At 41.4% G+C, this 16,780-nt stretch overlaps 1 protein-coding gene across 4 annotated transcripts; it reads left to right on the plus strand.

The window, feature by feature from the left end:
* The first annotated feature begins 504 nt into the window (after positions 1-504).
* Positions 505-13,626, plus strand: LOC120546589 (microtubule-associated protein RP/EB family member 3-like). 4 transcript variants are annotated; one of them, XM_039781614.1, is made up of 8 exons: positions 505-654; positions 2,881-2,947; positions 3,835-3,959; positions 4,053-4,198; positions 5,567-5,726; positions 6,826-6,962; positions 7,536-7,685; positions 12,167-13,626. In XM_039781614.1, exons 3-8 carry the CDS (start codon positions 3,839-3,841, stop codon positions 12,233-12,235), a joined length of 783 nt encoding a protein of 260 aa, XP_039637548.1. In that variant the 5' UTR covers positions 505-654; positions 2,881-2,947; positions 3,835-3,838; the 3' UTR covers positions 12,236-13,626. The 4 variants fall into 4 exon arrangements, with proteins under 4 accessions (XP_039637548.1, XP_039637549.1, XP_039637550.1 ...); XM_039781615.1 differs by having other exon boundaries at positions 3,838-3,959; positions 12,167-12,235; XM_039781616.1 differs by lacking the exon at positions 12,167-13,626 and adding an exon at positions 7,988-9,707.
* Positions 13,627-16,780: the final 3,154 nt, after the last annotated feature.

Genomic DNA, 16,780 nt, shown 5'->3' on the forward strand with positions numbered 1-16,780 from the left:
TCCATCATGGCGATGCAAATTTGCATTTCTAGGATGGTGAAGGCATGCGCCGCCCTGCCTGTGTCTCTGATTGGCTGTGGCATTCTTCAATTTCCATTCAATTCGAAGTGGCTTTAATAGCATGAAAGTTTCAATAACAATGTTGCCAAAGCATCACAATACAATGTGTCCATATTTTCGGACGATACACAATAAACAGTATAATGCGCATTAACACAAAATTAAGATTGATTTATATTAAGTATTTACACAGTATATGTTGTATGTATTTGGGTGTCTTACCCATAGGTCTTACCAATGGAAGTTTTAAGAGAACTTACCCTACTACTAACTCTAACCAATTTCACTCCTCATGCCTAAATTCAACCAAGCCAACCAACCAAGGCAACGAGTACTAGCCAATCAGAGGCAGAGTAGGGCGGGTCATGCCTTTTCCGTCCTAGGATATAGCAGATTTTCCATCGGGACACCAGTTTCACTAAAACTTATGAGAAAATTCTGCAACTGCCCTGCGCATGCGCACTGCTCAAAGCAGCTTAGGTGGGAGCGAGGCCAGTCTCGCAGTCTTTGCTAAGGCAACAGTCGGGCGTATAGCAACAGAAGCCCATCATCAGACACAACGGGGCGGCTGTGAGAGCAACGCGTCGCACTTCAGTGAGTAATATTAACTCAGCTTAAATGAATGAAATATGTTGATTTAACTGCTTGTTTCATTTACGTCTCACATAAAGGTGCTTGTGTCGTCCCGTAACGTTAGCTGACAGTTATTCTGTCATTGATAATGTGCGTATGTGTTATCCAAAAGGCCTTCAGAGGTAACGTTAGGCTGGGGAAAAAAAAGTCTCGTCTCAGTTTCACTTGGATATATTTTAGTTCGCTAATGTCGCTGCGGTGAAATTGAAATTTGGTGAAAAGTCTCTCAATTCAACAACTATCAGCCAGTCGCAACCGACGTTAGCAGTGTGAGCTTAGAAGCTAGCCTCATGACGAAACCGTCCCACAGTGGCAGCAGTGGCTGTCGCACTGACCGCGGCTGGCACGTTAACTGTCAAAACACTTCGGTTGACCCATGAAACCGACTGGATATGAGATGAATATAAGAGAAAAACCATCACAAAGTAGCCTACTGTCAACCTGAAATGTATTTTATGTGATAATAAATCAATAAAGTAAATGAGGCTCACTTAAAAATACTGCATGACTTTCATCAGTTATTATTTGGGTATACATCATATATATATATTTCTAAACCTGAAATTTGATCAGCAGTAAACATGTTTTCTAACTGCTGCTACTCAATAATATGTTGGCCAGATGTGCTTTTAAAAAACAACATTTAATATTTGGAAAACAACACAATACATAGTAACACCTTTCTGACATGTGCAATAATGGGGACATTGGGTACCACATTATGGACATAAATAATCATTCAAAAAATTGAATTAACCATATACCCTTAACTGTACTTGAGATTTGATTTGTACATTTGTATTTGGCACTATGTATATTTTGTGGTTTGTTGGATTTTGTGTGTTTATTGATATTTTTATATTTGCACTCTTGCCTACTTTGTTCTGCAACTGCTGCACAAAAGTTTTCCTCTAAATAAAGGGTCATGTGCAAAGAACTAAACAAAAAAATTGCTGTGATTGTTAAAGACCTGTAAATGGAATGGCCTGACCCTGTAACAGTTTTGACATGTTCTGGAAACAGGGTATGTAAGTTGGGAAAGTCCAGGTTTAGTGTTGCACTCTTACATTAAGGTCTAATCATCCATCTTAATATAAATAAGTGACACACCAAGCTGGTGTTGTTTGTCTGTAAGTCACAGAGGGCTGCAACTAATGGTTATATTCATATATCTATTCATTATTCGGTCTTTAACAAAACAGGAAAATTGTCTTTACGAATCCTCAGTGATGTCTTTAAACGTCTTGTTTTATTATCATTTCAAACAAACTAAAGCAGGAAATCTACGTTTTAGAAGCTGGAACAGCATATTTTAGTTTTGAAAAAAATTAACTAATCATTTCAACAATTGTTTCTCCCTTACTGGTAGCTATTTAATGAAAAAGTAAGTTAACCGCTCACAGCTATTGGTTGTAGTGCCACTGTCACTCTGTGTTAATTTGCTATTATTGGACTGTTTGTCTTTCACATAAAGAGGTCTTCGTGATCAGATAGATGGTTGTCTAAATGTGTGTGCAGACGAGGCAGTCAGGCAGCAAAATAAACTCCAGAATGAACAGGCCTTTAGCGACATTGTTGCATTTCCTAACCTTCAAAACTAGTCAAAATAGATTTCTGGGCCCAGAGGACACAGTGGCATAACCTGCATATTCACCAGCCACAACCAGAGCGGCTGCATTTCCCTGGTGGACGGTGTTGATTTGAATGCAGTCAGTTCACAGGAAATGCCTTGTGATTGTTGGATGTTTTCCTTATCTCCAGCTGTAAGTGTGATGAAATGTAGCCGTGTGGATTTTTTATGCGTGTTGCCGGATCCTTTCGTTGGTGATCTCAGCTGCCTTTGTACACCACGATGAGTTACAGCTTGTTCAACCTAGGCTAAAAGGATTAACTGAGGCAGAGATTAGTGACCTAGTGAGACAGCTATGACTGGCTGCTAGTTTTTCTGTGGTGTTTATCTTTGTAACCTCGCGGGGGAGCTCTTGAGCAGGACACCTACTAAACCACTCTGACCATTTGATAGAAATGCAAGTGTAGAGGAAGTTATGTTTTAAAGGGGATATACAAAGACAAGATTCAGGTTTTAAGAATTACCAGTAAAATAACTTTGAAGTATGCTTATCTTTAGGGTGCAGTATGAATGGTAGTAACACCGATATCTCACATGATTCTGTTTTTTGTCTTCAGGCCTTTTTGTAAGGTGGTCCACCACCACAACCATTTAAACAGCTCACACCAAACACACAGAGTGCAGGTGAGTAAAGTGTGTGTGTGTGTCTCTGTGTCTGTGTGTCTGTGTCTGTCTGTCTGTCTGTCTGTGTGTCTGTGTGTCTGTGTCTGTCTGTCTGTCTGTCTGTCTGTGTCTGTCTGTGTCTGTCTGTCTGTCTGTGTGTCTGTGTCTGTCTGTCTGTCTGTTTGTCCTTGTTTTTACATTTTTTAGCCTGGGCATGAAGCAGTCAAGCAAGCAAATCTTGCATATTATTAGACATGATACTTTATTTAATAGCAGTATTAGCATAAATACTTTTCTTACATTTGTGAAATAATAAAAACTTTAAATGTAAATTGACTGCATTTATATAGCGCTTTTCTAGTTTAAGACTACTCAAAGCGCTTTTACATAGTACAGGGCCATACACACACACACACACACACACACACACACACACACACACACACACACATGGCTGAGGCTGCCATACAGGGTGCCACCTGCTCATCAGATAAACATTCGCACACATTCAGACACCGAAAATCGGGCTTCCGTGTCTTTCCCAAGGACACTTTGATATGGGACTGCAGGGCTGTAGACGACCGCTCTACCACCTGAGCCACAGCAGCCCCTAGATAAGCCTTTATTGATCCCCAGAGGCTACATTTTAAAGAAGTTATTATGCCTCCAGGGGAAACTGCGACCTGAACTTAGCTCCTTATGCTGTTTTCCACTGCATGGTATGGCTTGCTTTTGGTTTTCCATTAGCAAACGTTGTGGATAGTAAGTCGAGCACAGCCGTACCACAAATATAGTTGCACACATTAATCAAACTGTAGACTCTAAGTATCTATCAGCCTTCTGAAATCAATCGTTCAACTGTTGAATGTGATATCTGTGTGCTTTTGTGTGCATTTATTGTGAATCAGTAGGATGGCGGTGAATGTTTACTCCACCTCAATGACCATTGAGAACCTGAGTCGTCATGACATGCTGGCATGGGTCAACGACTCTCTGCAGCTCGCATACACAAAGATCGAGCAGCTCTGTTCGGGTAAAGGCACACTTTTTAAAAAGATTTCGAGCTTGCAATTCAATTCAAAATGTGTATCAAGCTCTAAAAGTAAATATGTATTTTTCCCCGTAGGTGGTGCTTACTGTCAGTTAATGGACATGCTGTTTCCAGGATGCATATTAATGAAGAAAGTGAAGTTCAATGCTAAACTGGAGCATGAATACATCCACAATTTCAAGGTCTTACAGGCTTCATTCAAAAGAATGAATGTGGACAAGGTGAGAAAACACACACACACACACACACACACACACACAACACACACACACACACACACACACACACACATATTCAGGCTAGTTGTGATTAAATAAATCGTCCCCCTGGGTTAACAGAGTTGTTGAAATATGTAAATTGACATAAGATCCATCAAGAAAGGGTCATTCTCGATCCTTCTTCACACTGAAGCTCTCTGGTCTGTAGGGCTGGGTATCGTTCAGAATCTTTCGATCCGTTGCCAATTTCGATACCTCAGTTTTGATGCCGGTTCCTAAAGATACTTTTTTCGATACCATATGTTTTAAAATCCATTTCAACATCAACAAAAATCCATTAAACACAAAGGTTTTATTTTCCAACTTAATTGTGAATTAAAACAGTTATCAAAATGTAAAAATGCTGGTAACACTGCTCACTCAGAGTAACATTAATAAAGTTGCCTTGTTGTCCAAGCTCAGCCTGTCAGTCAGTCATCAGGGCAGAGAAACCACCGTTGTGCCTGCTTGTCTACGAGGAAGTGTAACGTCAACAGCACCACGACCGCTTTCGGCTCACCATTAATATCATATCGCAGCAAACGCTGCGATATGATATTAAAGTTTTGAAAAACTGTAACCACACTTGAAACCCATTTATCGGCATTGCTGTGACTCACTGTGACTTCAACAAAACTACAGAGCCGACAACGTAGTTTACTTGGTCCGCACCTCTCCGTGTGTGTGTGTGTGTGTGTGTGTGTGTGTGTGTGTGTGTGTGTGGGGGAGCTCTGCTCTCTGTCAATATGCAGAGAGGACAGATAAGCTTGCGCTTACGCGTCCAGACGCTTTTGGAACCAAAATTTTGCACCGAAAGATTAATAATTTTTCGATTCTCTAGGATCGGATAATTTTTTGCGGTGCCATAAAAGTATCGACGTTCGGTGCCCAGCCCTACTGGTCAAAGACCCCTCAAACCACATACTGCATACTGTAGCTGTTGAGTTACAAAAGAAATTATAGTTTTTTAATATAGTTGACGAGATAGTTTATTTTTTTAAGGTATACAGTATCTGTTTTTATTTTGAGAGTAAGAGGAGGGAGAAATGCAACAACAGTCACACGGGATGTTGTGATTACATGTTCAGCATCTTAAACGTGGCCACAATGCCCCAAAATAATAGTTTGTAATTATCATGTTATCCTTAGATTTTGTAATTTCAAATAGCGACACTTTGATCACAAACTGTCCCCATTGCGGTGCTTTTCTGGCAAGAATTAGCATTTCTTTTAGATCCATATCCAAGGGTTGCCTCCTTTTCTGTTAAAATGACTTTATATAGACGATATCAACACCTCATCTCTCTGTCCTCCACTCTCTCCTTCTCTCAGATCATTCCTGTGGAGAGGCTGGTGAAGGGCAAGTTCCAGGACAACTTTGAGTTCCTTCAGTGGTTTAAGAAGTTTTTTGATGCCAACTATGACGGGAAAGATTACGACCCTGTAATGTCACGGCAGGGTCATGAGGGAACGCCGCCTCCACCCAACCCAGGTACAACACACACACACACACACACACACACACACACACACACACACACTTGTCACTATTAGTTGTGTGTGAACTCAAAGGCTTCATTATTTGACTGCTGTCACCTCTTCATGCAAACACATCCCCACCTCTAACCCAGGTGAACCCATTCTTCACAAACCGAAAAGAGCCTCTCGCTCAGGTACCATCCCCTGCATCGAGCTTGTGCGTGTGTGTGCTTGTGTTGCAGAGTGTCTTCCATTCCACCTCCATTCAAACTTTGAGTTACTTGGTTAATGGATTGGTCTATTCTGGCTGGTTGTGGGTGGTATTAAGGACTCTGTAATTGTGCGCACCCTACAAAATACAACAAACATAACATAAATGTTTAATAGTTTTACACAATCTCACCCTGACTCTCCAAAAGCAGCCTTGTACACCTTACAAGATATCCTACATTCACTTTTGAGCCAATCAAAATTTGGAATTGCTGCATCTAAATAAGTGGCAAAAGAGGGAACAACAAATATATGTGCCTCACAATTGTCAACGTCAAAATCTAAAACAACACACTACACAAACATTGCTAGCAGTGATGGGAAGTATACATGTTTGCAGTAAATGGGCTACAACCTGCAATAATAGAATTGTTCTAATACAATTTAAAGCACACTGCAAAGTCATCCTATTAAGGATGAATCTGTGTGTGTTTGTGCATGTGTTTTCTGTTGAACTTTTGTTTTTGTGAGAGTCCCGTACAGTAAACAGGAAACATCACAGCCTTTAGCGCTGCCACAAGAAAGTTTTAAAACACTACGAGGGTAAACAACGAAACACAAGCTCTGAACTGCCCGGGAGTTTGTGTAATAGCTGAAGGTTTCCTGCAACAACAAAGCACTCGCTATGTCTCGCTCGTCTCGTCTCTTTTCTTTGTATAAAAGAAAGCATGAAAATGCTTTAGGTCACATTTACACGCGTATAATGCAAGTAAAGCATGAGCTATTTCAAACCCAGTGTAGACCACTGCATTGGTTAAAATGAAGCAAATCTGTCAACCCAGCCTAAACGCATCCATCCAAACAAGTGCAGATATATGACTGTGTGTGTTTCTGTTTTCCAGGCCACATGAGAACATCTCCCACAGCACCAAAGAGTGTTCCTCCCCCCCAGAGGCAGACCAACACAGCACCAGCCCGCAGGACAACTCCTGTGAGCCGCAATGGAGGAGACGCTGAGCTTCTAGAGCTCAACCAGCAGGTACCAACTGCTTTGATCTGTTCAGCCATTTCTAGAAAACACCCTGTAGTTTCCCATCATGGCACCCCACCAAGGTATCGGTGCAGGTGTCTCATTAAATTGCATAATTGATGGTACCCTTCACTGTTCATGAAGTTTTCTCAAAATTGCACCGTGACACTCATTTCACATTGAGAGCTCTTTGTAGCATAAGCAACGTCATGTTGAGAATACCAAATGGGTCTCTGTTGGCCCAACACTGCTCTCTCATAATGATTGTTCAACACAAGGTCCCTGTGCCCGGTCTGTCTGGCTGACTCAACACATTATTGTTACACTGTTACAGACTGTTGATCATTTTAAGGTCTGTTAATAGAATAAATGAAGTAGCTTAACAACGAATTAAGCTTTGTTTGATGCTGTAATACAACAGTTGCCCCTCCAAATACTCTTTTGTTACTGTTGTTAAGTGCGCATTGTTATTGATTCTATATTACAGTATACAGTAACCCTTCAGCTGTTTATCTGTTGTTGTTATATACAGTATTTGTCTCATACCCACAAGCTGTTTGACCGGCCTCTCTCTGTTCCTAGCTGCTGGATCTGAAGCTGACTGTAGACGGACTGGAGAAGGAGAGGGACTTCTACTTTGGAAAGCTGAGAGATATTGAGCTTCTCTGCCAGGAAAGCGAAAGTGACAGCCAAGTCATCAGCAAAATCATGGATGTACTGTACGCTACAGAGGTAAACACAAACATATCACACACACGGAGCACATACATCAGGGCGGAAGATTTTACACTTTTACAATGTTTACTTACATCGAGGTACCCGCCGGGTCTTAAAAGTATTTAAAAAGCATTGAATTTGATACTTTCAAAATTAGGCCTTAAAAATATTCAATTTCATTTACAAAGTTCTTTAAAAAACGTCTTGTCCTTTCGTAGGATAAAATAAATACCATAACGTCATAAATAAATGTTTTTGTGTTTGTGTGTAACGTTAGCATGTACTCTGTTTGGTGTGACTTGGTTGTTATACGACAGGTACTGTTTATGTCAGTGTTTTGGGGCGATTGAGGCTCAGGAGGTAAAGTGGCCGTCTAGCGGAAGGTCGGTGGTTGGATCCCTGCAGTCCACATGTCAAAGTGTCCTTGGGCAAGATACTGAACCCCAAATGCTCCTGTTGGCATCGGTGCGTGAATGTTTATCTGCTGAGCAGGTGGTACCTTGTGTGGCAGCCTCGGCCACCAGTGAATAAATGTGTGTGTGTCTGTGTGTGTCTGTGTGTGTGTCTGTGTGTGTGTGTCTGTGCTAAGACTAGAAAAGTGCTATATAAATGCAGTCCGTTTGCCGTGGAGTGTGTGCAGGCTCTCTGGTTCGGGTCAGTCAGTTTTAAGGAAAGAAAACATCTCTCTGTGGCGGGTGGATAGTGCCACTTGAAGGATTACCAGGAAAAGGAGAAGTCTACCTTCCCGTTGCCTCTATACCGTGTGGATTTTTGAATGGATTTGATTGGGACTGCAGACGAGAGACCGTGGAGGAAACATTGACGGCAAGTGAATGGAAATTACGTCTACCAGCGGCGGCGTATGTTAGAATTTTACCGTACAAATATACACCTAAGCACATCTGAAGTAGGTACATCACCTTACATCGTCACTAGGTACGTCGCCACCTGTACACCATCGTCAGTTTGACTTTTCCCCCCAACTTTATTGATTGAATTCAAGTCCTTCAGCATCTGTTTTATATATGTTAAAATGTCCTTATTGCTGTGTAGATTGGGAACTCTAGAGAACTGTGCATAGCCTGCAGAATGCTCATTGTGAGATTCACATGTTGTTGGTGTTCTTGTCCCTATTGTTGCAGCGGACATTAAAATTCCAATGAAGAAGATGTGCCGAGCTTTCACTTACCCACAACCTGAAAGTAGTTCTGTTAGGCCTACAGCGACTAACTATCAAGTTAACAGGGGTGGGTCAGATTACTTTGAAATGCAGTCAGTTACTGAATATAAATTACATTACCTTTTTTGTCATTAGTAACGTAATCGATTACATATTCAGGATTGCATTACGGTTGGTCAAATCAAATTACACTTACAAAAACTGCATTGGCACAAACTACAAGTGTACTGTGTGTATTCTACAAGATGTGAGATGCTGTTTGTTTTGTGTAAGGTTTTGTTGGTGCTGTTCTTTAATCAAAGGCCACATGGAGGACTTTGCTCTTGTAACACAAGAGGAGCACTTACTCAAAATGTTCATCTTCCATTTTCCACATTTTTGATAAACCATTAATAAAAAACAAAATATTTTAAATAACGGTATGTAATCAAGTATGTAATCAGGAAATCCTTCATAATGTTACTATAATGTAATTGCAAAAATGTAATCTGGGCAGATTATAGTTACTTATTTTTGTAATCTGATTAAGTAATCCCGATTACATGTAATCCATTACTACTCAACCCTGCAAGTTTATCATTAAAGCTAAGTGTAAGTGACCACAATACAGTGATATTCATGCTTGTAAAGTTTGCATTATTCACTATATTTGTTATATTGCTTTTATTTGGTTATTTCTCCACATGATAATGTTGAGTTTATGTGATGTGTTTGCTAACTTTCTGGTGCTAATGAATTATGAATGTAATGTAGTGCTAATGGAGTTTTAATGTATTATTTTGCCTTTTGTACTTTTCTGTTTAGACTTACGTCGGTGTTGAGTGTAAGACAGCAAATTAAACATCTTCAGACCATCAGTTAAAGTTTTTTATTTTAGTCTTGACCCTATACTAAGAGAAACCAGCACACTGTTTATAACATTAGACAAAAGTCATGAGGGACTCATCCTCAACTTATTTTTATCACGTCATGTTGTTGTTGCTCATAATATTTAGCTTTAACCCATGATTCTATACCATTAAATACGCAACTGCAGACAAACGTACTGGGTTAATGCAGAGTAGGGGAAGAGGTCACTTAAGCTATACAATTATTATGCTGTTTTCACACTGGTCGCAAAGAGAATATTCGCATTGTGTTACTCGTGGGAGTCGGATGGCGGGATCATATTGGAATCATTTGTGTTTACTTGCGTTACTCGCGCTGGTGTAGGGCTGTAGGCACGGGCAACGTTTCTTTCCGTCATCATTATTGCTAAAACAACTGCTTTGTATCTGTTGTGGAAGTCCCAGATAGGCTTCCAGCGCCTCTTGAGGTAAAGGTTTTGCTACGATTTAATTGCAATAAACGGATCAAAAGTATGCCAAAAAAAAACTACATGATGCTGATTTGTAGAAAGTCTGAATTCATACTTTGCCAGGTCTGTCCACAAGACAACAAGCAAACAACTCTTACAATGCTTGTTACCTGAATGGAGTTAGGATCGATGATGGCTAGGCTAACATCGTAGCTGCTCCATCGACACAACAACAGACACAGAATTTCAGAATGTACCAGGTAGTTCAACTTCCTCGCTTCTCTTTTTTCATGCGGCCTCGTCCTGAGGAAACCTCTGGGTCTAAAGTTTGGCCATAAAAGTGTCTACAGAGGGGGGAACACTTAATTGAAAAGGGTAAACTGTTCCAAGCTTCGGGGCGGCTACTGCGTATGCACGATTGCCCCTTACTCCTAAGCCTCAGGGACAGCTAGGAGCAGCTGGTCTGAGGATCTGAGAGATCTGGGTTGGAAAGGGGGCACAGGAGCTGCAATGATATACTGGGGCGCCAAGATGTGTAAAGCTTTAAAAACAAATAAAAGAGCCTTGAACTCAAGTCCTACAGTTGGACCGACACTCCAGAATCCAGCCAAGTCTTGGCGAAGGACACCACAGCTCCCGAAATCCTGCTGAAAACCAACGCGGGCGCGGAGGCCATCCAGCTCACCGTCCAGCGCCTGCACACTGGCCAGCAGGATGCCCAGCAGAGAAGATTGCGGTCTCTGTTCAATTCCACCACGCTCGCCTCGGTGACCCCTGTGATGTAGAGATGGCGATGTATGCAGCTATGGTCTTGCTTGTCCACGTAGTCGGTATCATAGCTATAGATGGTAGCTGATAGCCATCTTCACCGTTTCCACTGTGTTTACTCTAATCTTTACATTTGAAAACCGTGACCGGCCCGGCTAGCAGAGTCTGCAGGAGGCTGCCGAGTTGATTTCCTTGAGTTGATGCTGATGAGCGACTCGTAGTCATAGGATAGAGATGTTAGATGTAGAGATGTGTAGAGAAGTTAGAGATGGTCTTGCTAGCTGGAGCTCATCTTCTCCACCTTCACCCTGAGGTTTCCATTTGATAACCTTGGCCGGCCAGGTTAGCAGAGTGGGCAGGAATACTGGCAAGCTGATTTCACTATTATTATCCTAGCATACATTTATGATAAATTTAGCGGAGCTGACGGAGAGGGGACTGGAGAGGTCTGCGCCTTCTAGCACACTTCTAGGAGGCGAACCACTGGAGGATGCTACCCTGGATATCGACCTGGCATTCGAGACAGAGTCTCGAACTCGAAGCAGTAGATTGTTGGAGACTTTAAGTAGAGTTGGCTTCATGCTGTGGCGTGACCTGAACCCTGACTGGACTGAAATTTCTCCATAATATTGTTGTTGTTTTTTTTAGACTGTTCTCCTTGGTCCATCACAGCATTTTGCAGAGTTTGTGACTACAGTATCTTTACGCTCTCCGATGGTCACCAAATTAAAAGTGAACTGTCAAGGTGAGATACAAAGACCCCAGGTACTCACTGCTTGCTGTATAGACCTTTTTCACGGCAGACATGTTGACATGTCATAGTAGGAAAAGCACAGGTGTATTCAAAACCATCCACTTAGGAGAGGCCCTGGTATTGTGCATGCTGACTCACTGAAATATTAAAATGTCAGCTGTGGAAAAAGGTCCATTGTGCTGACTCACTGAAATAGCTCACTGGGACACTTGATGGAACTGAGCCATCGTTAAGGTTATCAATTTCAGCTGTGCTTTTCCTACAATGACAAGTCAAAATGTCTGCTGTGAAAAAGGTCCATTGGGCCCAAGCACTGCAGAATTATGTAACGTGGCCAGGAGGGGGACGTCTGAAATATGACGTGGACATATTTAAGAAGAAGAAAAAGGAGACGTTATCAAAAACACCAACAAACAGATTTATTTAGTGGCTCAAAAATCCTCCAAACGTTATGACTTCTCATCCTGACGTACACTGACCTCCGCCTTCTTTCGCAGGACGGATTTGCACCGCCAGACGACGATGAAATTGAGGAAGGGGCAGAGCGAGACCAGGAGGAGTTCTGAACTGTTCTTCCTCTCTTCATCATCCTCCCCCAACCTCTCACCCTTTAACCTTCCTGATAATTGTCATAATCCCCCTCCTTTTCCCCTTTTTAATTTAATTATTTCCCTTACTTCTCCCATCTTGTCTGCGACTGTCCTGTTCCATGATGACTTTGTTGCACAGCCTCGCTTCCCAAACTCTTACGAAGGACACTTAACCCAGAGCTGTCTGGACTAGGGCCCAGCAGCCTGGCGTGGCTCACTCGAACTTGCTCTGACCAGTTACCAAAGGGGACAGCTGCACTGCAGGGCTGGTTTAGCCTGCTAAAAATGTTTAGGTTAATAACAATGAGATAGATCACAGCCTGAAGCCAACAGTGCTATCTGTTTTGATAAACGGAAGGTCACTTTCTCTCACCATGCACTTTGATTGGTGACTGCACACAGATGCACACATTCACCAGGGTTCTCTGAAGAGTTTATATATGAAACCAAAATGTTTTCCCCACAATGTGACTAAATTGTACGAGGTGAGATTATAAATGGTGTCAAGTCCCATAGGAGAAGGGCCTGCACATATATTTTGATCTTATTGCATACGATGACACGTGAACGTACATTTTGCCCCCCTATATCACAGACTTTGAACTGCTCACATGTACAAGCATAAAGAAGTCATCATTCCCGAGGTGAAAATATCACAGTCTGCTTTTAGTCATGAAGGTGTCCCACCAGAGAGGGTTTTCTCATGACTGTTTTGACAGCTTGTTTAAGAGACAGCATGATGTATTTATGTTTCTATTTATTTATCTCTTTTTTTTAATCTGCAACGGTTTTTAAGTGGTTTTGGATTTCTTGCACTAAATGTAGCAAAACAAACCGACTGAAATGATCCAAAATGCCAACATGCAGTGAAGATACAGAAAGATGCAATTTTATATTTTGTAGATTTGTTTTAAAGAGGTTTGTTTTTTATTTGCATTGAATTCCTCAGCGGTGTCGGTGTAAGAGTTATTTATCAGGCTTTGAATTCTATGAATGAACAAATGTTTAAAAAAAAAAAAAAAAAAGAATGTAAGAAGACTTAGACGGACACTACTAAACACTAATGTTTGACTGTGTTCATTGAGTTAAACATTTTAGCTGCTATCATTATTCTTCAGTTGCCGTATTTAATAGAGTTTTGTTGCAAAGCGTTAAAACGCCGCAGTGGCTGCCAAGGAACTATTGGTGTGTTTTATTGTGATTGAAAGCCAGACTGAGCGTGATTGACAGTAGTTGAAGTTCCAGTCTGAGAGAACAAACCTCAAACCCTCGCTCACCGTTTGTTGCCATGGCAGCCATGTGATAAACTTACTGCAGTTAATTGCTGGAATGAAATAAAGCTCTGATGTTCAAGAAAAGTAACAAAACCTTTTTGTTGGCTGTGCTTTTTGCCACGTTGGAGCTGTATTTATCAGGAGCAGTATTCAATAATTCCCCGTGCAAATAACATCACAAACACATGCATATAGTGTAACCATAGCGATATTAAAGGTCCAATGTGTAGGAATTTCTCCCATCCAGTCCTTCCAGAAAAAAGCGGATTTTTTTTGTGATTGTTGCGGGCAAAAATCCTTGATTATGCGGCACGTTTTCTTAAAAAATGCGATGGAATATGCTATATGATATTTATGCGATGAAATTGCGGGAACTTGCAAAAACTGCGGTTTGATGAAAAAGAGTAAAAAAAGTGATTCCCCCCCCAACACGCTGCTTTTCGATGATGTTCACGTCGCGTAATTATGTCACTTCAAAACGTTCCCATGGCAACAGGGGAAAATGGCTGCTCTTGTGTGAAGTAAACGTAACATTTTTCAACTTTCTGCTAAGACATATTATGAGACTTTTTTTGCAATGAAATCATGCAAGCATCGCATATTTTGCGTGGAAATCGGGAATTTATGCGGCGAAAGTGCGCCGTATTTGGAAAAAATGCGCCCCCCCCCGCATAAATATGCGGACTTTGGCTGATTATGCATTGAATTATGCGATCGCATTATCGCGTTTTTCTGGAGGGACTGCCCATCTAGTGTTGAGATCATATATCGCAATCAACTCTCTCGCGCCACGCAGTTCAAAGTACGTATTACAGCTACGGCGGCCTTCTCGCTTCAAAAAGCTGCATTAGCAGCACCTGTGAGTTTATCGGGTGACAGCGAAAACGCGAAAGGCGGACCAGTATGTCGTGTATGTCCCTTAACGGCTAACGTATTTCAAGATGGAGCATGAATATGGGCCGTCTACCCCAACAGGGTAAGCTTCGCTTCAGAACTCGAACCTCCTATGGCGCCATTTTGATGCTACAAAGCCATCACCTCCCGTTAGCATCCCATTGACTGCCATTCATTTTGACGTCACTTTGACTGCGAATAACTTTACATCTGAAGCGTTTAAAGACTCTATTTGTCCTTTGTTTATTTCTAAAGAAACACGACGATGTATAAAAGGCTCCATTACCTTGTACCTCACGTTATGGCTCCAAAGGAACCAAAACAAAATTTTTTAAAGACTTACTGTCGCACAGTAGAGGAATTACCGTATAGTACAGGAGAAGCTCGCAGGCAGTTTCGACTTACATGAGCTGTTTAAGTTTAATTACTAATGTTAACTAGCATTTTAGTTAGCAATAATTAGCCTGTGCTTATGTTATCTCCTTACATATACCTAAGCTCTCCGTCTCTGTAAGATTGGGAATGATTGAGATTTCTCTTGGCACAGCTACCAGAAGACTTACAACTTTCCGACAGGTTGCTCACGTCACATTTACGTCATCTCTCTCAGTTGGAGGCTGCGCAGTAACGCTCAGCGCTCACCGGAAAAGTGCTTCTAATATCCTTCCCTGCATGGTCTCCGTCCAGAGACACGGGATCTGTTGGTCCAGTTTATATGCTGTCTATGGCGTCTACCCCAGTTCATGCAAATGTAACATTTCAAGCCAAAAGGAATACTTGGAATTGATGGTGGTGGTAAATATTCATGAAAAAGGACAAGTTTGTTAACGGGCAACACAGATTTTGATAATGAACAACTAAACACGTTACACACTGGGCCTTTAAGTCTTGCCATTATGTTGCAGAGAAATGATTTGTACTTGAAAACATATTTTGGGACCAAGAGAGAGATGTATTGCTTAGGAAACGAGTACAATTGACTTGTAAAAGCTGAACATATTGACCCAGTAGGACGCCCACTGTGGTCAGTGGTTAAGCCTCCACTCATATTCAATTGAGGCCTTGAAAGAGATCCAGGAGGTTTGTGCCAAACACTAAGTGCCTCTTTTGAGAGACACTGAAGCCAAAATCCCCGTCTGTTCCACAGACGGCAGCCAGACAGAAAACTGCAGACGGCCCGATGGTTTAACTAGACCCGGCACTCATCAAAGATAGAGCCAGCAGCAGAGAGCTGACAGGGATGATTTCTAGTGAAGTTCAAAACTCCCAATGGAAACCTCAACCTGCTCTCCATCATTATCTTTTGTGATATCCTGTTCACATCTCAGATCCGGTTTATATCAGGAATAGACTTTACAGGTCTTTTACATTTCTGTCCAAAGAGTTTCCTTGTTTTGCTGATTGTTGCAAAATTTATTTATTTTCAGAACAGCTTTGGGTTCATAAAAAGTCATACCTTGGGCTTGGTCAGGGCTAATTGTATTAATTAATGTCCAAATGTTAGCCCTTTCTTGAACGTTTGGCCATCATTTAAAACAAAAACAAACTCCTGACTTTTTGTTGACTGTCTTAATTTGAAATGATAAAAAATAGACATTTACAGTGGACACATCTACACACTCCAGTTTTATTATAGCCTAGATAACACTGTTTTAGTATACCAATATCAGCACGGACATACTGATGACAGCAGGACTGTTTTTTTAATGCCAAACAATTATTCATAAACATCGTTGGTGATCAGTCGGTTAATTACCAATCATTTCAGCTATGCGCAGTGGTTGAAGAGGTCCTTGACAAAGAGACGTGGCATGCGGACTGTTGTGCTGCATTGAAGTGGTGCCGGAATAATCGGAAAATTACTTTTCGACTGGGAAAATTCACGTTAAGTGCCCCATGGTCATGATGTATTGTTAGCCTATCAGATGGAATGCCCCTTCAACTGGGAAAGTCGGCCAAATGTTTTCTACACGAATTGCCGAATCGGCATATTGTGTAAATGTTGGGTTAATGATAAGAGCGTTTTCTTCCCATATGTAATTTGTAATATAGTATTATATGATAGCCGTTAGATGCTGTCGCTGTCCACATAGTGACTTAGATTAGTTAGAAAAGTTTTGTAATTGTAACACTGATAACAAGTCAGGCACAATTTTAGTGTTTTGGGGAATATAGCTGGTGCAGCATCAGGTCTGGGACACAATCACTAATATAACACTTCAAACTGGAAATAACTACTGAAAACAGCCACTGTTTGAACGCTCTGAGCAATAAAATACAACATATCTTCTTTATAGCGTCCACGTTTCAGTCAGTCAGTTGAACGACTTCCCAACTCAGGAGACTGGACTAT

The sequence above is a fragment of the Perca fluviatilis genome, chromosome 18 (genome assembly GCF_010015445.1).
Source record: "Perca fluviatilis chromosome 18, GENO_Pfluv_1.0, whole genome shotgun sequence".
Classification (NCBI taxonomy): Eukaryota; Metazoa; Chordata; class Actinopteri; order Perciformes; family Percidae; genus Perca; species Perca fluviatilis.